Source organism: Rhinolophus ferrumequinum, chromosome 24 (genome assembly GCF_004115265.2).
Source record: "Rhinolophus ferrumequinum isolate MPI-CBG mRhiFer1 chromosome 24, mRhiFer1_v1.p, whole genome shotgun sequence".
Taxonomy (NCBI): domain Eukaryota; kingdom Metazoa; phylum Chordata; class Mammalia; order Chiroptera; family Rhinolophidae; genus Rhinolophus; species Rhinolophus ferrumequinum.
This window is the reverse complement of record NC_046307.1, coordinates 27,439,960-27,464,129: the sequence shown is the minus strand read 5'-3', so window position 1 is coordinate 27,464,129 and position 24,170 is coordinate 27,439,960. Positions and strand designations below refer to the sequence as shown.

The window sequence follows — 24,170 nt, the reverse complement described above, 5'->3', positions numbered from 1 at the left end:
ATGGATAGTAAGACTTTATATTGTTTAGATGTCATTTCTTCTCAATTTGATCTATAGATTCAACACAGTCACAATCAGAATCCCAGTAAGCTATTTTGTAGATATTGACAAACAGACTATAAAGTTTATATGGAAAGGTGAAAGATCCAACATACCTAACACAATATTGAAAGAGAAACATAAAGTTGGGGACTGACACCACCTGACTTCTAGACTTATTATAAAGCTACACTAATCAAGACAATGTGGTATTGGTAAAAGAATAGATAAATAGATCAATGGGACAGAGTTGAGAGCCCCCAAATAGACCATAGACCCTCACAAATATAGTCAACTTATCTCTGACAAGGAGCAAAAGCAATTCAATGGAGAAAGGATAGTCTGTTCAACAGGTGGTGTTGAAAAATCTGGACATCCACATGTAATACAATGATTCTAGACACAGACCTTACACCCTTCAGAGAGTGAATCTTAGTAAACTATGGACTTTAGTTAATAATAATATATCAGTAGTGGTTAATTGTAACAAATGTAGCACACTCACGCAAAATGTTATTAGTAGGGGAGGAGGGTATATGGGAAATCTGTACTGTTTGCTCAATTTTTTTGTAAATCTAAAACTTCTAAACAATAAGGTCTATTAATTTAAAAAAATCAATAGAAGACAGTTAAAAAAGAAAGAAGTGCTAAATAAATGCTATCAAAATTATTATAGTATTTAATCCTTATAAAGCCGACTAGGTTTGTTTTGTGTCTTTGTTTATACCTTCATTGTTTGCTTCTTTGTTTCTGATTATAAATGATCTATGAACGTACAAATCAAGTATCATTTATTTCTCTTACCAGTGAGAAAGAGGAGGTTTAGAGAAGTGCCCACGATTAATGACTAAGAAATGGCAAAGCTGAGACAAAGCCAAAGTATCCGATACCAACTCCCTATTCAGCAACAGTTCAACTGTGGTTGAAATTGAAAATTTCCTAACTCACCAAAAGCCCTCTAAGACACATGCTGATATGGAGCAAGGCATAGCTTGTCCCCAAGCATGGGGACAACTGAGACATCTGGGAGGGTGCACAGTAATTGGCTTCCCATTCCGAATTGCTGAACGAATAAAATGAACTCTAATTAAGTCATTTTAATATTTTCACAGCACAAGTGAACTTCTGATCCCCAATGCGTAGAACCAACTTTATGTCCATTCAATGGTTCTGTGATATTACCCAATTTTTTCCCCTCAGAAGTATTGAAGTATTGCCATAGGCTTCACTCCCTCTTTCTCTGACAATAACGGTATGTTGTGGACTTGTGAGATTGTGCAGCAAATCGAGTGATAGTTAAGGTCACTTCCAGCTCTTTTAGGCATAGGGAACTTCTCCAGTTAAGAGATACTCAAAGTCACATTCCTGCTAATCTATTTTATTCATCCCTTCTACCTCATCCTCTAAAAGGATTCTTTTCTCTAGGGAAGGGGGCCGACCCTGAAGTTGTAGCTTGTAAGTTGTTGCAGGCGGAAACCACTTCCTTCACCGACCTCTTTCCAGCAATGATTCATGATCTGGTAGATATGCGAGGAGGCCAGCCGAGGCTTGTATAACCGAAACCCGGTAGTGATGTCTTCCACCACCTCAGAGTTGCTTCGGTTTTCATACGGGATTTTGCCTTCGCTGAAGACTTCCCACATCAGCACACCTAGGAGAAATGGTGAGTACAGCACAGCTATTGCTCAAGTTCACAAAGAGCAAACAAATAAACCTATGTCTAGAAACCACAGGCTCCTGGACATTAAGATTCAAGTCCCTACCTCCGGGCCGTACAATATCAAGTCACAAATTGTGAGTTGTAAAATATAAATTCCATCTGATTTTTTAAAATACTGAGCAGACCAAGCAAACCACATCTTGAGGTTGTCCATGTTTGACCCCTGATTTAATCCCTTTTCTTCTGCTGCTCAAAGTACAAATGTCACACCCAGCTTTATTGTGTGCTAATCATTCATAGGATGTCAGAGTGAGACGAGAGCTTTCAGATCACCTAACCCAGTGATTTTTCAAAGCCGATTCCAGAAAACCTCCGGGCAGAATTTTTCAAAGTATGATCTCCAAAGTGTCTGAATAAGTATCGCCTCAGAGGTTTGTTCAAAGGGTAGATCCTGGGCCCCACACCCAGACCACTGGATCAAAATTTCTAAGGGATCCTCAGAGTTTAAGAAATTTGGGATCTAACTAAATAAGACTGGTTAGCTCCCCAAGATGCCAGGCTTTCTAGTGAGATTTCTATGGGAAAAGGGGATCTGCTGCTCAAAGCTGGTTTGAAAACAATTGCTTCCATGCAAACCTTGTAACACATGGATGAGTAAGGCCCAAAGAGAGTACTTGGCATGCTTAAAAGAGCAAAGCTAATCAGGGCAAAAACCTTACAATGAATGGCAAAGTCCAATGGCCTTGAGGCAGGCATCAAGCTCTAAGACCATCCTGATTTCTGGTTCTCAGTCTTGCCACCTCAGTGTTCTCTACCTCTCTACTCTGCTTCCATCAGTCATTCTCATCTTCGGACACCTGGACGACACATCCGAGGCAGGAATGCACTTTAGTTAATCCCTCTAATTACGACACGCAGCAGAAAATTTCTAGGTTGACCCTCCGTGGCAGAATAAATCCTATTCAGAGTCAGTAGGGGAAGGTGCCAAAGTGGCCACGGCAGCGAACATCTCTTTATGGGTCCCCCACCTTGGTGCAATGTGACCAGCTGCCTCACCCCCAGAGAGTGGCCACATATCAGCCCTGCCCTTCCTAGATATACACACGGGGGAAAGGAGAATCTTCTGAGATTGCTCTACTGCAGTTTTGTTTCTTCCCAGTTTATCCTGTAACTTAAATTTGGCCAACAAAGTCATAGCTAGGCCATAGTTCCCCATCGGGGAACTACTTTAAAGACTACTTCAGAAGGACTCAAAATTAACAAACCACTTGTTTGTTGGAAACGGAGATTCTAAAACGCTGGAGAAGACTTAAAAACTAGTTCTTCTTCTCAGAGATTTAATTAGTCAGCTTCTCCCTGATTTCTACTACTAGTCAATCCATTTGACACACCTTCCCGCCATACAGAATGGCAAAATCAAACTCCCACCTGTTCCTGTCCAAAGTATGATCCTTCTCGGAATCCAAATCCAAGAGGTGGTCTGGCATATTCTCGTGCACCCTTGAGTGTGCACAGACTACGGCTTAGGATGTCAAGTGACAAGACCGGCAAGAATATTTAGTACTTCATGCTGCACCACCATCATTCATTCTGCCTTTCATTCAGGCCCATTTGCACTCATTAGAAATTCTAATTTCTTATCAGGGCCTGCCAACTTCATTGCCTGCTGTTCTCCCACTCAGACAGTGTCTCCAGTACTCACTGGTTCCTCTGCGAGGGACACTGTTCCCTGGACCTTCACATGGGCACCATTCGCCCTCATCATTCAGGCCTCTGCTCAAGAGTCACCTCTTCAGAGAGCTCTTCCCAGGTCATGTATTGAAAATAGACCCTCCGTCCATCCCAGTTGCTCTCTAACCCATAACCGTTTTGTTTTATTCATATCACTTACTTACCACCGCCTGATTTTATCTTACAGACACACTATTAGCTTGTTGACATAATTGTGATCAGTCTCCCCTAAAATTTAGCTCCAAGAGAGTAGGAGTCTTTCCTATCCTACCCACCACTGGATTGTGAGCGCCTGCATTAGCCCCTGGCATATAGTAGATGCTCAATAAATTATTGTTGAATGAATGAGTAAATACTTATTGAGGGTTAAGTGTGGGAATATAGTTCTGGACAAGATATGGTCCCTGCCCTCCAGGAACTCATATTCTAATTTCCTGACTCCTCCAGGTTTTGATCTCACAGCAGCTGTCACCAGAATCCCAAAGTCCCCCTCTCATTTTTATCCCCCTCTCCCACCCATTTCAAAGATCTCCAAGAACAAATACAATAATGAGGGCCCCTTCACACTTTTCACAGCTGTTATTACACATGGACCACCCGTGGGACTTTCTCACCATCCAGAGTTCAGGGCAGAGCTGGCCCTGCAGCTCACCCTAGTCCCAGATCACAGGGGTGTGGGGTCAGGATGACACTCACCAAAGGACCACACATCTGACTTGCTGCTATAGCGACTGAAAGAGAAGACTTCCGGAGATGCCCACTTCACTGGGAATTTGGTGCCTGTAGAACTGGTGTATTGATCATCAAGGACAAACCTGTGGAGAGAGGATGCCCAAATGTTCTGGGGGCCTGCGTCCCACTCCTGAGACTGCAGCAGCACCACATCCCCGAATTACCTCGTCATTCCGAAATCCGACACCTTGATGACTTGGTTTTCTCCCACTAAACAATTTCGGGCAGCCTGGAGAGGAGACAGTGCAACAAAAGGGAGAGAGAAACTGTTGGCGGACAAGCAGTAATTAAGGAGCCACCTACTCGTATAATCATGGCCTTTGCTTTTCTGTGTGTCCTTGTATAAGGGAATTGAGGAGCTATGTAAGCGTTCATTAAACTTCACAAGTGCGTGGTGGAAGGTAGCTAGGAAGTTGAATGTGTAAGATCCTTTCTCAGGCTTGGTCTTTTATCTTCATTCCTGGGCTCCTAATGAGAAGAGAAACCTATGGTGTTGTCTAACCAATGATATGGTCTAACACAACCTGATGAGATAAAAAATGCTAACATTAGGGATGATAGGAAGACACTGTCGCTCATTTGACTAAAATAAGGATGTTTTGAGGTTGCTAATCCTCTTACAACTTCGCAAAAGGGAGAGTGCTTGGCCCTCATCAGTACCACAGAATGTTGCTTGGGAAGAGTCCTTAGTGACAAAAGACCAGAGAGTCTCAAATTTTAACGTGCCTATTACCCCACGAGGGGACATGTTAAAATGCATATTCCCGAGCCCCAACTTCCAGGGATTCTGAGGATGGTTGAAAATCACCCCAATATGATTCCGGTAGATGCTAGAACAACACTTTGAGGCAAACTGCTTGTTGACTTCCCTCATTTTACGAGGAGGAAACAGAGGCACAGAGAGATGAAAAAGAAGAGGCTGTCAGTTTCATGTTGGAAGAACGTAAAGTGAATCTCAGAGGATGAAAGTGAGAGGTCGGGGTGCGATTAGAGCCCAGGTCTGAGTCCTCATGAAACACCTTCCCACGGGGACATCCCTAAGTGGGTGGAGGAAAGCAGTTGGGAGGGAAACGGAGATGGTCTATGACTTGCTATTGACAAACGCGTCCCCAGGCTCAATAGCTCTGCATCTCGGTGGCCACGCTCCTCTATCTTGGGCCTGCAGGGGGTTGCCCTGCGCACTCTTACCAGGTCTCTGTGGATGACACACGCCTCTTCCAGGTAGGCCATGCCCTCGCACACGTCCAGGCACATGCCCAGCAGGGTCTCCGCCGCAAAGAGTCCACGCTGGTTGCGCAGGTAGTCTGACAGGCAGCCGTGCTCCATGAATTCAAACACCAGGCAGATGGGGGCCTGCTCCAGGCACACCCCATAGAGCTGGACCAGTTTGGGGTGAGAGAGTTTCCTGGAAGAAAAAAGGGTGAGATGGTCCAAACTCAGGCTCCCAAAAAATGCATCAACCACCGCCCCCCCCCCAAAAAAAAACCAAATCTATCATTTGATCTGAGACCTAAAGAAGGATGGCAGGGAGTCAGCTGGTACATGTGAGGACACATGGAGGCCAGTGTGGCTGGCGTGTCTGGGACTATAGGAGAGATGGGTAGGAGGCGAGAGTGGAGAGTGGGAGGGGCCAGGTCATGACAGGCCTCGTGGACCATGGCGAGGACTGTGACTTTATTCTCTATGCCATAGGAAGCCATCGTTGGATCCGAGGAGGGAGGTGGCATGATAGGACATCAGAGTGGCCCAGAACATCCTTTCCCCAAGGCACCTTGGCATCCCCTTGCTTTGGCCACTCACATCATGACTTCGGCCTCCTCTATGAAATCCTCTTCTGACATAGCTCCTTCCTGAATGGTTTTGATGGCCACCTTGTCCTTGTTGAGCCAGTAGCCAAGGTGCACCAAGCCGAACTGCCCGCTGCCAACCTCCTGCACAAAAGTGAGCTCCGAGGGATGAATCATCCATTTCCCTGGAGGGGGGAGAGAGGGTTTTCCAGGGTTGGCAAGCAGTAGCTATGAGGTATAGCGCTACCAGGAGATCGCATAGCCCAACGTAGAATGTTAGCCTTTTGGTAATGTTACCCCAAGATGGCAAAGGGTATAAGCCCTAGATTTAGAACTATCATAGATAGATAAAATTATTATCTTTTTTCCCAAATGATAACATAGGATATGCATTTAAACCATGAACAATGTATGTAGGGAAGGTTACATGGAAAGAAGAAGGAGGATGGCATGAATCAAGATATTAAAGAAGTAAACAAAAGGTTTCTTGTAAGGTCCCAACCATTTTCTATAGCTGACTGAAACATTTTTATTGTCATTTTTCATACAGAGCAAATTTCATTTGAGCTGATCAGTCACTCATTCATTTACCCATCAAGAGGACCTACTATGTACACAGCAGTCTGCTAGGCCTTAGTAGGGATGGGAGTAAAGAGGTGGATTCCTAGAGGACCAGTGCAGAGGTAGCAGCCAGCACATGTCTGGCACATAGTAGGCTCTTTATAAATGTTCAATAAACACATAAAAGGGCTCTGAATCTCTGTTTTCACACTGACAGAATGAGTGGGTTCATGAGATAACCTCTGAGACCCCATCCAGCACGGGTACATTAGGGTTCTACAGTTATGAGACTCACCTTATTTTTCTAAGGAGCCTAAAGAGGCATTTTCCTTTCCTGACGCTTGGCCTAGTACCACAAACAGCTCGATTTCTACCTGTTTGAGGCTGAGACGCAACCAAAAACAGTGTTGAGTATATACTACGTGCCAGGGACGGTGCTGGTTAAGGATGGGAGTCCATTACAAGTAAAGCTTTCCCCTCTGGCCACCTGTATCAAATCACCTAGGACACTTATTTAAAAGGCAGACTCCAGGACCTCACTCTCAGGGATTGTTTTGGTGTGTTGGGGAGGTTCCAGGAGTTAACATTATTAAGAAGTATCCCAGATGACTTTGATACACAAGACCCAGCAGCCTAGGAGACACCAAATGAAAATTGCACACCCTTGTCAACCAGTGCTGTTTGGACCAGGGGATGCAAACTCATTGCCTTTGAATTCCAGGCAGATAATCACAAATGGGTGGTTATTGTTCCACAGGGTAAGAAGGAATAGTAGGGCCTGTGGCACTGGAGGTGCGTGCCCCGCCTAAAGGCATTTTAAAAAAATTAGCGCTGTGCTATGCAAACAAATACTTCTGGATGCTGCCAGCTTATAGCTCTTGCAATGGACCCATACCCAGCAAACTACATGATACAGAGAGCTTCTAGAGGATAAGTGGATACGCAGTGCTAAGGTATACTTTTCTAACAGCCTTTAGTAGAGTGCTTTGTACAAAGTAGGCACGCCATAAGCACTTCACTGATGAACTCTTAACTAAAACCGGTGGACATTGACTTGGCCTAGATGCGTATATATGCGCATATGTACACCTCTCTTACTCACACACATTGTAAATGTTCATTGGTGCACACCGTCTCCAGACACACAGTGGACCTGGCTAATGTCACTTTAAGTCTGCAGAAGAGTTAGGTTCATCGAAAGCCCATTCAGATTTGCTCTAGACTTTTAGGGACCTGCATTCTAGTGCAAATGCATGACATTGTGGAATGGACAGCTCACCATATCTCAGCCCTGCTGTCACCGGGGCTTTCTGCCTCCAGGCACAAACCGGGTAGCGAAGTCGCGTGACCAGGCCTGAGTTGATTACAAAGCAAAAAGGCTGTGGTTAGAGCTTTATTGGAGCAATTGTCTAAGTTAAGTCACCAGGAAAAAATATAACTTAGTGCAAAATCTGCTTTTATTCCAGAAAACAAATCCCAAAGCCCAATCCCTGAAATTACACCTTCTCTTAAAAAAGACATAAACACGGGTGGGCAGGTGGTGAAATGCCACCCTTCCCACCGTGAATTTGCTAATGGAAAACATGTAACATAATCAAATATTGGGCATCGTTTTCTATGTGCATATTTCGTTACGATTGAAGGTCAGCTTATCTGACATGAAGAAACCAGGCTGGGTGTTTGTCTCTTTCCTCCAAGTTCCTGTGTGAGGGTCCCCCTCTTGTCCTTTAGAACTCACCTCCTCCGTTGTGCTGGTGGTAATTGATGAGAAGAGGGATGGATTCAAACACATACTTTTCAGCCACATAGTATCGCTTGGGATTGTCATTTGTTTCTTTGATGTGATAGTGCTTTATACAGGGGTTGTTCTCACTTAAACAAATGAAACATAAATGCAGTGATTATTAGGAAACAATGTTTAGACACAGAAATGTTGACTGGCATCAGATTCCCATCAGCTTTGTTTTTTCACCCTCTTACAAGGATGGCAGATATATTTCAACCTGTGTCAGTCTTGACCGGATAGCCCTGGGCGCTGTATGAAGGATTCTGAGGCTGCATCTGGATCCAGTTAGTCGGCACCGTGATGTTTCTTCCACAGCCACAAAATGGGGAATAGTCTCATGCATGCTACATGTTTGCCTTCCCTGCTCTATGGATGTGACTAATTATCAGCATATGTTGAGGCCCCTTCCTCCTTATTTGACTTTGTCCAGCAAAGAGTTAACATAGCAGCCCTGACTGCTATCCTGAGAAATGACTGCTTGCAAGGTTGGCCCTTGGGGTGGCTTCGGACAACCTGGATTTGGGGAGGGTTCTCACCATTCTCTAGCTGATAAGAGTGGCTCCCCATGCTTAACTTGTTTGTATAAACCATGTGGTTTATGCTCAATGCCTGCTTTTCTTCTGGGAGTCTGGAATTTTGCTATGTGCTGGGCAGAGGGTACCTACATGGCCATCCCCTGATAATAAAAAAAAACCTGGGACATTGAGTCTCTCAAGAGCCTCCCTGGTGACAACACTTCGCTCCTGCTGTCACAACTTATTGCTGGAGGAAGTAAGCAAGTCCTGTGTGCGCCACAGGGTCAGGATTCTTGGAAGCATGCGCTTGATTTCCTCTGGGTTTTGCTCCATATGCCTTTTCCCTTTGCTGATTTTGCTTTGTATCCTTTCGCTGTAATACATCTTAGCCTTGAGCACAACTATATGCCGAGTCCTGTGTCTTCCTAGTGAATCACCAAACCTGGGAGTCGTCTTGGGGACCCCCAACACAGCTCTATTCCTCACTCCTTTTCCATCTGACCTTATGGAGTTGCCTGTCACTCTGATCACTGTCACCTGTGCAGGGCAGAGGCACGGCCCCTCTGTGACATGCACTGGGTCCTTCCCCATCCCTGGCAGCGCCCTTCCTCGGGCCACCTCTCTAAACCTTGCTCTTGCTCCGCATCTTGCTCATGTCGACTGTCCTCCAACAAGTATTCCCTGAGGACCCCTCAATAATTCTTTTTCTCTCTTTTCTTAATTCTTTCTGGACTTTGGTCATGGCCAAACTGCTTAGTTCTGACTAAGTCTCTAATTAGAAGAGAATTCAAGACCTGACTAGGCTCTTAGACATCATTTTACAGAGAAGGAAACCGAGGTCAGGGGAGGGGCAGACAACCAGCGAGCGTCTTGCAGGCAGTGGGCTGGAGTAGGAACGGGGCTTGGCCACGCGGCTCCACTGCTTCAGGGAGATGCCAGAAGCTCTCTGAGCCTCAGCTTCTTCTGTGTGAAAGGAATATAGTAACACCTGACTGCAGGGCTCATTAGGCTTGGAAACGATCTGTCAAGTTCTGGCACATAGTAAGGACTCAATAAACGGTGGGTAGCTTTATTAGCTAGATTTCATATCTTCTCATTTCCAATCAGAAGTGTTATTATGATATTATCTTATGTAATTAATGATGAACTCATCAAATACAGGGCCAGATATTTGATTTCTTTAGAGTTCTGCACTCAGGGACGCTAACAGGGAAGAGAACCTGGCACCCAGTCCTAGCTTTGTCTGTCACTTTCCAGCTAAGTGACTACAGTTGTGGCCTTCATCTCTCTGGCCTTGGTTTTCTCAGAGAGATCAGGGGACGCATATGACTCCCAGCGACCTCTCTACCTCCGGCCCTGTCTGATGTGGTTGTGTGTGCCGCTTTCCTCGCCCACCTGGGTTAACATCATACCTTACTATGGCCTTGGTGAAAACAGACACGGTGTACGTTCCTGGAGTCCTGGAATCTCGTACCATGAAGGCTCCTTCTTTGCCCTGGAATGGTTAACAAGAATGGAAGGTGAGTGATCCCAGAAAACCAGGCTCACGTACGCAGCCCCACTTTCTTGCCTGTGAGTGGAGGAAACACTGCAGGCCAGCTTGGCTTAGAGCAGGCTGACAGCAATACCGGCAACTGTTTCCTATGTTCATTCTGAGCTCTTGCCCTGCCTGGGTCAGAGACTATTCCAGTGACGACACAAGCAGTGAATGAAGACAGACACAAGCTCGGCCCTCTTGGAGCTCGCCCATACCAGACTCACTCCAGATATTGTCCAACCCTCACTGCTACACTGCAATCTACATATTACTGTTTTCAATTTCCTGATGAGGAGACTGAGTGTCAAGCGTACGTGAGTGACTTTCTTGTGACTCACAACGAGTCAGTGGCAGACCTGGGATTGCAAATCTGAATGGCATGTGAGCAAAGCCCATGCTCTTTCTACTACTCCATGATGCCTTCGTTCAACAAATCTTAGAAGCCACTTCTCCATTCCCCAACAAGGGCAAAAAGCGTTCTGTCCTGGAAGCTTCATTCGTTCCTTAATGAGAAGACATTTTTTTAGGCCCTTTCCAAAGTGCTGGTTTTGCTGTAGGGCAAAAGGAGAAACAACATGAAGCTTCTGGTTGCATGAGGGAAGTGGAGAGAAGGGAAAGCCCCCAAAATGTACACTTTACTGCCCCTGACAATTTTGCAAGCACTGATGAAAATAGTACTATTTTCATAGTACAAGTAAGTGGATATACCAGTGTATTCATTCCTGGTGGGAACTTTAACATCTTAACCCTGTTTTGAGTACTTCTTCATATCTAGTGCTCTGTTCCCTGTAAATCTGTGCTGGTGATATTTGCAAAATCCATTCTTAGGGTTTATTTAACTGAGACATAGTGAGGGCCTTACGTTGGAGGTCAGAGAGAGACAGGAGCCCTGTGTGGCGGGCATACACCTGTAGTCTGTAGAGAAAGGTATTTGCAATTTAGAACAACACAAGCCCCTCGATCCCCCAAATCTAAAGGTGGGTGTCTGCACATGAAAATCATGCACACAGATGGCCACGCTAATTGTTTGGCTCTAGAATCTCAGAGTTGGACAGGACCATATAAAGATTAGCCCAAGGTTATCCCAACCTCAGCATGATTGACATCTTCAGCCCCGTAATTCTTCGTCGCCGGGGGCTGAGCTGTGGTTTATAGGATGTTTAGCAGCATCCTTGGCTTCTAACAACTGGGTGCCAGACTATGTCAAATATTCCCTGGGGGACAAAATCATCCCTGGCTGAGAGCCACTGATCTGGCCTAACTCCTTAAAACCCAGACTTTGTGGATTATCACAATTACTGGAACCATCTAAAGCACATAAACAAGACATAACAAAACAGCAACAGCAAACAGCTGACTATGCTTCACCCCATATCTATGTACTCAGAGTCTCCAGGACTGGGACCCTGGGACCTGAACTTTTTGAAAGCTTGCCATGTGATTCTCCTAGACACCTAGGTTTGGTCTCCACCCACTCAACGGAACACACGGCTCTTATTTATAACAATCTGACGAGCAGTCTCTGCCTCTCAAAAGAGCACTAATAATTAGGAAGCTCATCCTTGCACAGAGACATAATCTGCTTTCTTGAACTGGGTCATAAACCTGCAAGGTGTATATGAGGCAGGTGGAGGCCACTTGGCCCTTCCATTGTTGTGCATTCTTGCCACACCTATAATTTACCACATAAACTATGTGAAACTCCCCAAACTCTTCTTATCTCTGCTGGGAGTTTCAAGAGTCTATTTTAAAATTTGAGGGGGTTGGAGGGTGGGGGAATTGGAGGATGGGGGACAAAATGTACAAACTTCCAGTTATAAGGTAAGTAAGTCCTGAGGCTATAATGGCAGCCATAGTTAATGATATTGTAATGTAGATTTAAAAGTTGCTAAGAGAGCAGATCTTACAAGTTCTTATTATAAGAAAAATAATTGTAACTATGCGTGGTGATGGGCATTAATGAAACTTATCACGGTAATCAGTTTGCAACATATACATGTATCAAATCATGTATCAAATCATGGTGTCGTACAACTTAAACTTGTACAATGTTATATGTCCAGTCCATTTTATCTCAATGAAACGGGAAAGAAAAAAAGGAAGACATTTGAAGCTGAGCAGGCCTCTGTTGTTCAGCCGTGGCATCCCTTTCCCCAACACAACGAGCTTGGGTGGCCCTAGCAGCTGCCTGAAAACGGAGGGAGAATACAGGAAAATGCAGAAAGCCACTACATACCTTTTTCTAAGGTGTCCTGAAACAGTTCTAGGATTCGGTCTTTGTACACACAGAGTTTACTCTAATAATTTTGTGTTTTGTGATTTTTTTTTTTTAATTCAAGAAAATGAGTTATAGATCTTTCTGGAACAATAGTGCAATCTTGTGCCTGTGGTGCCTCCTACATTCTCTACAATGTGCTCCATGCAGAATCTTGGACATGGTGAGGACAGAGGATAGCTGACGATGTTCTTATTTCTCTTCTCAGATATAAATGTAAATGGTTTATCCAATCATGTATTAATGACCCTTTTAAGTTTCGCTTACAGACCGTCCTTTAAAAAAACTCGATTTTTCAAAAATCATATTTTTTCCCCCTTTGGGATCAGCAGTTTTCTGAGGTGCTTTTTGTGACAGCAAACATCCCAGATTAGTTCATTCAATTTTAAAATCGCTTCTGAGACGTAATTTCTATACCGTGAAATTCTCCCATTGTAACTATACATTTTCAATGATTTTTAGTAAATTTATAGAGTTGTGTAACCATCATTACAACCTAATTTTACAGCATTTCTATCACTCCAAAAAGACACCTCAATCTCATTTGCTCCCCTGCCATTCTAATGTGTTTTCCGTCTCTAGAGATTTGCCTATTCTAGGCATTTCATATAATGAAATAATACAATATGTGGTCTTGTGTGTCTGGCTTCTTTCACTTAGCATATTGTTTTCAAGGTTCATCCAAGTTGTAGCATGTTTCAGTCCTTCATCCCCTTTTATGGCTGAATAACAGTCGATTGTATGAATATACCACACTTGATTTATCCGTTCTTCAGTGGACGGACATTTGGGGTGTTTGCACCTTTTGGCTATTGTGAACAGTGAATTTGTGCCTGGTTTCTTTATCCCCACATCATGTGTGTGATATTCAGCCACGTCTTATGTGCAACATGGATTGTCTTCAAAATTTCTCCACTTTTGCCAGATAGTGAAGTTTTTGCTCTTGCCTCATTGAAATGTGATGGGTTAAACTCAAGGCAGGAAGAAACAAAACTTCAACAGAGGCAGACTTGATCTGCGTATGTAACTTATTCTAAAGGGGAAGAAACAGACCAAACAGACTAGAAGTTTACCAATTGTCTTGTGAAGAGGGGAGTATGAACGTCTCCTTCTATTTAATTAAGAGTGTTTTGTTGTGCCTCTGATAAAGGGCTAATATCCAAAATATACAAGGAACTCATGAAACTCAACAACAAAAAAACAAACAACCCAATTGAAAAATGGGCAGAGGACCTGAAGAGACATTTCTCCAAAGAGGACATACAAATGGCAAATAGACATATGAAAAAATGCTCAACATCACTAATCATCAGAGAAATGCAAATAAAAACCACAATGAGATATCACCTCACCCCAGTCAGAATGGCTATCATCAACAAGACAAATAGTAACAAGTGTTGGAGAGGCTGTGGAGAAAAAGGAACCCTTATCCACTGTTGGTGGGAATGCAGACTGGTGCAGCTGTTATGGAAGGCAGTGTGGAGGTTCCTCAAAAAATCACGAATAGAATTACCATATGACCCAGCAATCCCTCTCCTGGGTATCTACCCAAAAAATCTGAAAACATCTACAGATAAAGATACGTGTGCTCCAATGTTCATTGCAGCTTTGTTTATGGTGACCAAGACATGGAAACAACCAAAATGTCCTTCGATAGATGAATGAATAAAGAAGTTGTGGTATATATACACAATGGAATATTATATGGCGGTAAGAAAAGATGATATAGGAACATTTGTGACAACATGGATGGATCTTGAGAGTATAATGCTAAGCGAAACAAGTCAGACAGATAAAGCAGAGAACCATATGATTTCACTGATATGTGGTATATAAACCAAAAACAGCAAAAAAACAAGACAAACAAATGAGAAACAAGAACTCATAGATACAGACAATAGTTTAGTGGTTACCAGAGGGTAAGGGGGGTGGGGGGTGGGAGATGAGGGTGAGGGGGATCAAATATATGGTGATGGAAGGAGAACTGACTCCGGGTGGTGAACACACAATGGGATTTATAGATGATGTAATGCAGAATTGTACACCTGAAATCTATGTAATTTTACTAACAATTGTCACCCCAATAAATTAACAACAAAAAAATAAAAGAGTGTTTTGTTGATGTTATTCTTTCAAAGAAGCCATTGGGTTTTGTTGTTGTTGTTGTTGTTGGTTTTTTTTTGGAAAAAAAAATTATAATTGGAGTAGGGCCCAACTGTTAACAAGAGCAACTAATCCAAAGACATGAGCCAAAGGAGAGGTAAGGTTTGTAGTCAGCTCTGCTGGGTACAGGAGGTTCAGAGCTCTTCTTCTATCATAGTGGCTCTAGGTGACATTCAGTGATGGTGACAGGTTTGGGGCTGGGCAGCCCAGAGTTCTGAAGAAAAGGAGGCATCCAGCATGTGCCTTACCATCTACTTCCTGCGAGGGGCTCCGAGAAAGTCACCACCACCAAGAACATTGGAGCCTACAGGGTCTTGGCTCATATCGCCACCATGCAAGGCGGCGCTGACTGACCTGACCTGTGCAGTGCAGTTGGGGTGGGAGGGAGCTTGCTCCCATGGGACACTTTCAAGGTCGCAATTTACCTTGGACTGCTTGATCTAAAAAAATAAAAGAAACAGGCAATAATACAAAAAACAATTATGCCAAGGAGGTGAAATAAATAGATGGGAAATATAAGGCTGGGAGGCTAGAATTTAACTCATATATTTCCCTATTAACTGTGTATGTATGCATGTGTGTGTATGTGTGTGTTTGTGTGTGTGTGTGTGTGTGAAGCACCCCGGCTCTAGTCCAGACTATGGCATTGCTTCATACTCTGAACTTGACTCAGAGCTTTATTCGCCTATAACACAAACGGGATGAACCAGATGTTCTTTAAAGGGAATTCTCACTCTAACTGTCTATAATCCTGTGAATTCCAGATATTTCCTGATTAAATGTACGAGCTTCACTTTCCTCTGCTGTAAGATGACATTGGTAAGATTGCTGGGAGAATTAAAATGCAGAGAACAGTTCCTGGAACGTGATACCAGAACAAGGACTATTGGGGCTGCCGTTATCATCACGTGCTGTGGTGTACCATCTGTTGGAAGTATGAATTCCACTGTCTGCCTTCAGCTGAGACATGTCAATGTGTTAGGAGTCTGTTTCTTCCTGTCCATATGATTTGAAGGTGATCTTACGGAAGCTCATTTTGACAGACAGGATCGGGTATTGCAAAAAAGATGGACTGACAATTCATAGCCTTGTCACACTGCATTTTACTCTAAGAGTATTTGACATATAGCCACTCTTTATTCTGGAGATGGTTCTTTTCTTCTCTTGAAACAAACCCAACATTAAATCAACGTTGCATCTTTGACTAAAGACATCTTAGAATCAAGGAAATATGATAAACCAATGTGTTAGACAAGGCTCCTGCCTGAAATTCAGGTCGCTCAATGTGTGATGCTGAAAGGTATGGAGTACCTGCTTGCAAGGAATTTACCCTTTACTTAAATGGGTTAAGACAGACTGCTGAGATCCAAGGCACAGTGAGAAAAGGGTCAGTGGAGAAGCACTATAAGGATCAAAGGCAGCAAAAAGCACATTCCCTGACCAGGGAGAGGAAAAGCATGGGAGGCTTCTTAGAGGAGGTGTTATCTGAAGAACTGATAGGACACCATAGGAGATGCGTTTCTGCAGTTCTCAAACTTGGGTAAGTCCCAGAATCACCTGGGTGCCATAAATGTGCAATTTTCAGTGCTATTCAAAGTGTGATTTACAGACAGATGCCAGTTGGCAAAACGTTACTGGTCTACTATTGGCATTTAGAAACTTTTTATAGCAATCAGACAGAGTAATTTTAGGTTTAATAAATCGAATTAAAATTGGACTTGCATTTTAAATGTCTTTGCTTATTTTTCATTTTTTCTATTCATTTTTATTGTTATTTTACAAAATATAAATTTGTAACAAATTGGAAATTTAAAAACAAACCACAAAAAGGGATCGACTATCACAGATATTTTGAGAGGCAGTACCCTAGAATAACAAATGATCCTCTGGTCCAAAAAGAACGGGTTCACCTTGTGTGCCAATTAATCAATGGCAGCTGCTGAACCACTGTATTGAAAAGGATCCCAAAGCCATGGACTGTGAGCATCTGTGTCAGTCGTAGGATAGAAGCAGAGAGTGGCAGTATGAGTGCTGGGTAATGGTCATCCCTGATTTAGTCCAATGCTCATCTCATACTTACTGAGAAACTGAGACCCAGAAGAAAGATGTCCCCAAAGTTATACCCTGAGTTGGTGACAGAGCAGGGACCAGGACCCAGTACTTTTCCCAACGCACCATAGTTTCTCTCTTCTCATCCCTCTCTCCCTTCATCCTGACATCCCCGAATGACATCAGTCCTGGTACTCACACTGCGTGGCTCTCAAGAACTATTGCTTGAAAAATACATCAAAACAAGTCATGCATTTCCTCTGCACCCACAGCTCAACCAGGCAGAATCTGAATCACAGTCACCCCCGAACTAGCCAGAGAAGCATGGAAGCAAGGAAGACAGCCCCATGGCTTGCTGGGGGTCGTCACAGCCGGAAAGACCACTGCACCTGTGGCAATGGTTGCTTAGCAATACCAAGGTTTCCATCCTCCCCAGGTTTCTTATCCAATTGTATGCTTGTCCTGTAAACCCCCAGAATATTTTTACCAGAATATTTTTACTGTAAATCCAATAGATCGACTCACTGCATTGGCATAACCCATAGCATGGCTGAAAAAAAAAACACCAACCAGCACAATTTATTTTATTGTAAGTCAAAAAGCAAGTTAGGGAGACTTACTGTGTCCAAAAGAAGTTTTTCAGCTTTGTCTCGGCTGATACCCCTATTGTACCACCTGAAAGCAGGAAAAAAATCATATGTAAATGACATTTTAAAAATTTTTATGATTTAGTTATAAAAGATAATTAATGCCAGAAAACGATTTGGTCATTTTCTGTTTCTACCAGTGCTTTCAAACTCAAAAGCAAAGGCTTGAGTAATTGGTAAAATATTGATAATTGGTGAAGCTGGGTTTTGGGTTCATTGCATTTTTTTCTCTACTTCTGTGCATGTTGGAAATTTTCCATAATAAAATATTAGAAAACACTTATCTTCTGCTCCATTTCATAAGTCAGTGGGTGGTTATAAGTTGAAAGATGCTAGCGGAGCTATAAAAACTTAATACAAATTTGAACATGTAGCAAATATCCTTTTAAAACAATTGCAGTACTTTCCTCTTTAAGAGTGGTTTTCAAGATCTTCTGCAAAGTAATTACATTATTTTTATAATTTGGTGTCTGGCGGAAAAATAACCAGAAGGTGGTAAAGAAGAATATGAGTGATGTTTTAGGAATGAAGTTTTGGATTTTGTTATTAATACTTGAGTCACATCCTGGCTTCCCTGGCCACTTATTAGGTAAGAAGAGATAGAACCAGCATCAGTTAACAATTAGTTTTGGACATTAATAAACTCAGGAGGAGAGAAGTTCTGGGTGGGGAAGGAACACCACTTATCAAACTTGTTTGGCTCATGTGTAAACTCTGATCAATTAGGAATGGCTGCCTCGAGCTGTGCATCTGGGCTCAGTGGGTGTGCCACTACCTAAGAGTGATGTTTACCTGCATTCAGGCATGGGAAGGGAATGCCAGCAAGAGTGCCATGGGTTGCTTACTGTGATCTTGTCTGACCCTTCATTTTAAGGAAAAGGGACCTGAGATCCAACCTGGTGAAGAAACTTGCTCAAGGTCATGCCTCCGGTCATGGCAGGAAACCTGAAGTCAATCAATGGTATGGGTTTATCAGCCCATGATTATATTTCCAGGTGGAACATTTTTGAGTTCTTATGCAGATATCACCTGCAACTGGACATCATTAAGATCAAGGATAAAAAGTCATCATATTGGGTCTTTTTTATATGCCCAGTTATATACTGAATGTCTGGATATTTGTTCATAAGTCCTTTTATTCTCTAGCTCTGATTCCATATCTGAAAAATGCAAAACTGACAGTGGGCAGAATAAACGGGGCTCACAGACTGTTTTGTTTGTATGGTGTACACACAGAAAATCGACATAAAATACCTTTAGGAGGGGGGATATACTTGGCCCAGGCTCCACCATTCTCTATTGTTTTATAGTCTGCAGGAATTTTGAGTCTGCCCTCCTCTATCATAAATGAAGAGATTCTGATTAAAAGCAAAAACAAACAAAACTTCCCAGTCTAGTGAGCATTTGAAATAAATGTCTATTTTTTTCCTAAATGCATTAACTATAAAAAAAAGAATTTTATTTAAGCATATTTTATACATGTTTCATAGCAGCTCAAGTATTTTTAGAACTGATGACCCTTCTGTTAGCTGAGGGAGAGGCTACTCACACGTACTTGAGCAAAATGAATCTCAGGTTGAAAGACTCTTCAGAAAATGATAGCTCTTCGCTATAGAATACATTAGAATTCCAGCAACAAGTAAATTGACCACATTTGAACAAATAACCCAACGGAGTTAATAGAAGTCCTCATTAGCTAGTATCCGTCAACACTGGTATCTTATATTTGGTGAGGATTTTAAAAGTTTTCTTTTTTTATATATAGATAATTTCAAATGTATGGAAAAATTGTAAAATACTATAAAAGAACTCCCATATACATTTAACTCAGGTTAACCAATTGCTTACATTTTACACATTTGCTTTATCATTCTCTCTGGGTAGATATATATATGTTTAATCATTTGAGAATAGACTTTTACTCCTAAGTATTTCAGTATGTACTTTGAAGAAATAGAATATATACATAACCATAGGACAATTACCCAAATCAGGAATTTTAACATTACTATAACATTATTTAATTTCAGACTTTATTCAACTTTAATCAATTGTCCCAATAATGTGTTTTGTAACTTTTAAAAAAAAATCATTGAAGATGCAATCCAGGATTACTAGTGCATTTAGTTACCATATTTCTTTAGTCTCCTCTAATGTGGACCAATTTCTCAGCTCTTCTTTCATGATGTTAACATTTTTTGAAGAGCACAGGCCAGTTATTTTGTAGAATATACCTCAATTTGGATTTGTCTATTACTTGCCCACGACTAAATTGAGGTTATGCATGTGTGGGCAGGAATATCATGAAAGTGATGGCTCTTCTCTGTGCATCTTATCAGGAGACACACAATGTCTCTTTGCCCAATCATTGATCATTTGGTTAAGATGGAGTCTCTCAGGTATTTTCACTTTGCTGTTAAGAAGTAATCTGTGAGAAGATACTTTTAGACTATATAAATATTACATTTTCACCCCCTAGTTGTGACGTTCACTGATAATTCTCACCTGAATCGGTCGATACTTAGACTTACAAAATGGTGATTTTTAAATGTTATCATTCCTTCTACATCTGTGAGTTGAGATTCTATTGTAACAAAGCTTTCTCTTCTTATTTATGTTCTTCTTTCCTTATTTATTGAACTGCCTATTCCTTAGGGATTCTTATTTTACAATGGATTGTCGTCTATTTCTATCGTTATTTATTTTGATACTCAGATTGCCCCTAATTTGGTCAGAAGGAGCATTTTAAAGCTGTACTTGTTTGACAGGTCCACATCATTGAAGAAGACTTGGTGGGTACTTCTTTACTTTTTGGTGCGGTAAGATGTTCCGAGTTCATCTTATTCTTTCCCTGCCCCATCTCTGAACCCCCAAGCCATTTCTCCAAGAAGTCCTGATTGTTTTTAGTGGGAAGTGTTATTTAGAAGCCAAGATCTGGGTATGCACCTTGTTACTGTACTGTTATTGTTTCTGGGCCTTTCAACACGTGTGCTAGGAAATCTCTGTGCATGGTGAGTACTCCATACACTGCAACTGGGTTTTATTAAACATTAAATAGTTCCATTAAAATTAAATCCATGTGAACTCTTCTTCTAAATATTAATAATAGCTTGAAATAAACAACACAAGCTAAGCAGAGATTTAACACCTGTTTGTCCGCTATTTTGGTATTGGAAGTATTAAACCATGTTTTATATCCGTTTGTATTTGATCCACAGTGTTTTTTGTTTTGTTTTGTTTCATTTTTGCCTTCTCACATAAGACCAATATTCTTGGGATTCCCTGAAGAACCTTTTCCTTTTACTACAATCTGTGCAGGCCTCTGAGAAGCACTCCTTTGGTCAAAGGGTCAACGGGCAGGTAAGTACACAGACCCTCCCCCCTCTCCTGTGTAAAGTATTCCTGGACTGTATTAGGGATCAGAGTAGAGGGCAGCAGAAAGTGGGCTACGAAGAGAAAACACCCGGTACTTTCCTCATCCACCAGTAATCTACTGCTAATCTAAGGAAGAATCCTTAGTACCATATTTTTGGAAAATAAATAAAATATCTTACTCAAAGGTTTCCAGGTTATTTGGAGACTTTTCCACCAGATAACTGCTTGGTACATATCCTTCATGCCTGTTAAAAGGGAAATCAATGTTTAGATTAATATAGGACTAACGTTCATATCTCCATTTTACAAGTTTAATCCACTAAAAGCCACTTAAAGATGGGGGAGTCTCGCATTATTTGGCATTCGTGAGAAGACATTTTTAAGTTTTAGAATAAAGGAGTTACTAAATATAACAACCTGCTATCTGTCAGAAGCAGTGGATTTCACTACTAACCTATGAGCCATGATAAATAAGACGTGGCTATTTTACTTAAAAAGCTCTGCTTGTTGCTCTCCTCATTGTGAAATTTCCTCTACCGGAAAAATAGATTAATGTGCAATCTCTATTTTCTTTAAGGAAACATTGTTGTGTGTGTATAGTCATTAATTTTTCCACTTTAGTGCTATTATTTCATAATCAGGAAACCAAAATAATTAAAATATAAAAAAAAATGACTTTCCAGCCACAGGTGCCCAAAGATACTGCCAGTCAGCATTGTAGGTTTGAATTTAAGGCCTCCTTAATATCTTTTGCTAATTCTGCTCCTTCAGACATAAGTGGTAAAACATGAGCGAAAAGGATAAAGTCCTACTGGATTTGGGGGTGGGAGTCTCTTTTGAGCAGGAATAAATAATGTGCATAAACAAAGACATGTGGGTAAAGAGACTAATAAGCATATCAGAACACTTTGTGTGTCGCTTTGTACTTTTCAAAGCACTTTCACATTCATTATTGCATTTAACACCACAAGGTGAAAACAGTTCCCTCAATCTCTGGGCCTCTGGCTCTGACCCTGTAAAATGAGGGACCTAAACTAGATTACACAAAATATCCCTCCAGACTCTGCCGATCTATCAAAGGCCTGATAGTTTCTTGCTCTTTACTTCACAGAGTGTTTTAAGTTTTGGATAGTAAGGCTGTTTTTCAGTCTAGTGATTATGTTTAATGGGGGAATGTGTCATCTATTCCACAGAATCGTATGGAGGCGTGACAAAATCAAGCCTAGGGGGGTCAAATATGGGATGATTGTCTCATGTTTTTGTGCCCGTGGCTGACATTGCTAGACCATCATGGCATGCTTTCTTTGGAAAATCGACATCCAGCCTCAGAATCATCCTTAGCACAGCGCTCAAAGCAGTCAGTGCCAATCGACGAGTGTCAACTTATTCTGAAATTTGCTATTTCTTTGATATATATATTTCTTTTGGAATTTTCCTTCATTATAACTGTTTTTCCACAGCATATGTTTACAATTATATTAATAGGTTAAATACTATTTTTTGCTCTCAAATAGAATAACTTCATTTTAAGGAGCCCAAGCTGAGTGATCTATACAAATGATAATTCTCTTCACTTGTGTGTCACTTCCATCATCTCACGGACTTTTCTCAACATTCTGAGATAGACAGAACTGGTATTATTGGTCTGCATGCATTTTACAGATAAGGAAATGGATTGCCAGAGGTTGAGTGACTTTGCCAAAGTGATAAGCAACAAGAGCAGCTGCCACTAAAGTCCAGCTCTTCTGTCTTGCCATCTTGTGTACTTTCCATTGTACCACACGATACCACACTATTACCCCAAAACTGGGGAAATTCCCATATGCTGATTGGCCTCCGGGATGTCCTCTGCGAAGCCTTTTGAAGTGCAGAGTTGAGCCTCTCCACAGGCCACTGCACAAAGGGTAAACTGTCATTTGGGGAAATGAGACCCAGGAGAAGAAATTTCCTGGTACATGAGGTGTGCTCAATAAATGTCAGTTGATTGAAGGGATGAATTTCTGAGTAAGTTTTCCCCGGTGTCTGTAGAGCCAGGCAGTCTCGAATCTGGTTCTGATATGGCCTCCCCAATAATCGGCAGAGAGCGCATGTGACCGGCCTTGTTTGCCTCCGCGAGTCAAACCGAGAGGGAGGTTCTGAATGAGGGGTGTTGGGGTCTGTCCTCAGCGAGCAAGCCGCACTGCACTGCTCCTCAGACCACAGCTCTTGATCTGGTCATAATTTATACCCCTCCTTCACTCCCCCTACAGTGGAGTTGATAAGGTTACTTAAAGAGAAGGTAGATGCCTTGAAAATGTAAGTTTTGGTGTATCTTAAAGATATCTGTGTCCCCTTATATTTAGTGATCAGATTGCCTTTTTTTTTTTTTTTAAGTTTAATGTTGCTTGGGGTGGACACTCCTATACCCTGTTGGTGGGAATGTAAATTTGGCATTATCTGGGGGAATTATCTATCAAAATTAAGATGCCACATACTCTGCCTCAATAATTCCACAGTTAGAAATGCAAGATACATATTTTTTAAAGAAAAAATATATTTGCAAAAAATGTGTTTTCTCAAAAAATTGACATGTTTTTTTCAAAAGATTGCCAATATGCATGGGCAATAGAAGATCTTCATTGCAGCCTTGTTTAAAATAACAAAGAGAACTAATAACCTAGAAACCAAAGGCCCTGCCATAAAAGATTATTTAAATATTTAAAACACAAGTATACATTCTAAAGCTAAGCAATTATTTTTAAAATGAGGTAGATTTGTATCTGCTGATGTGAAAAGATCTCCAAGACATATCATTAAAGGTTAAAACCTATGTGAAGGGCAGAATGGATCAACTCTGTGTAAATGTAAAAAAGAATGTATTTGTATATGAGCAACTTTTTTTTTTTTGTCTAGGATACACAAGGAAGTGTTAATAATGATTACTTTTAGAATTGATGTGGAAACAAACGGAGGGTGACTTATTTTTCATGTATGTTTCTCTCTCCTGTTAGTGTTGTTTTTCAAAATAAAACATTGACAGAGGCTATCCAGATGTTGCAACGATGAAGTGTTTTCTTTCTCTTTTTTTATATTTTTAAATTAATAATAACCTCATACTTTAAAAATGTTTAAATCCTTAATATTAATATACAAGGATGTTCACTGAAGTGTTGTTAATATTGGCAAAATGTTGGAAATAGCCTAAGATCCCAACAAGAGAATTTGCTAAATTTTGGTACTTTTTTGTGTTGGATTTATGCAGTCATTGAAATCATATTCCAGAGAATATTCCACAATAGTGTAAACACCTCCGATGTATTAAAAGGAAAAAAAT

General features: G+C 41.5%; 1 protein-coding gene across 1 annotated transcript in view; it reads right to left on the bottom strand.

Annotated features, from left to right (window-relative positions):
* ITK (IL2 inducible T cell kinase) overlaps positions 1 to 24,170 on the bottom strand; it is a 56,945-nt gene that overhangs the window by 3,342 nt on the left and 29,433 nt on the right. Inside the window, exons 7-16 of the mRNA XM_033095609.1 lie at positions 21,037 to 21,102; positions 17,456 to 17,510; positions 10,224 to 10,306; positions 8,249 to 8,382; positions 7,790 to 7,864; positions 5,963 to 6,134; positions 5,351 to 5,567; positions 4,327 to 4,391; positions 4,127 to 4,245; positions 1,533 to 1,690 (exon numbers count right to left, since the gene is read on the bottom strand). Coding sequence (XP_032951500.1) covers positions 1,533 to 1,690; positions 4,127 to 4,245; positions 4,327 to 4,391; positions 5,351 to 5,567; positions 5,963 to 6,134; positions 7,790 to 7,864; positions 8,249 to 8,382; positions 10,224 to 10,306; positions 17,456 to 17,510; positions 21,037 to 21,102 — 1,144 coding nt within the window. The remainder of the gene's footprint in view (positions 1 to 1,532; positions 1,691 to 4,126; positions 4,246 to 4,326; positions 4,392 to 5,350; positions 5,568 to 5,962; positions 6,135 to 7,789; positions 7,865 to 8,248; positions 8,383 to 10,223; positions 10,307 to 17,455; positions 17,511 to 21,036; positions 21,103 to 24,170) is intronic.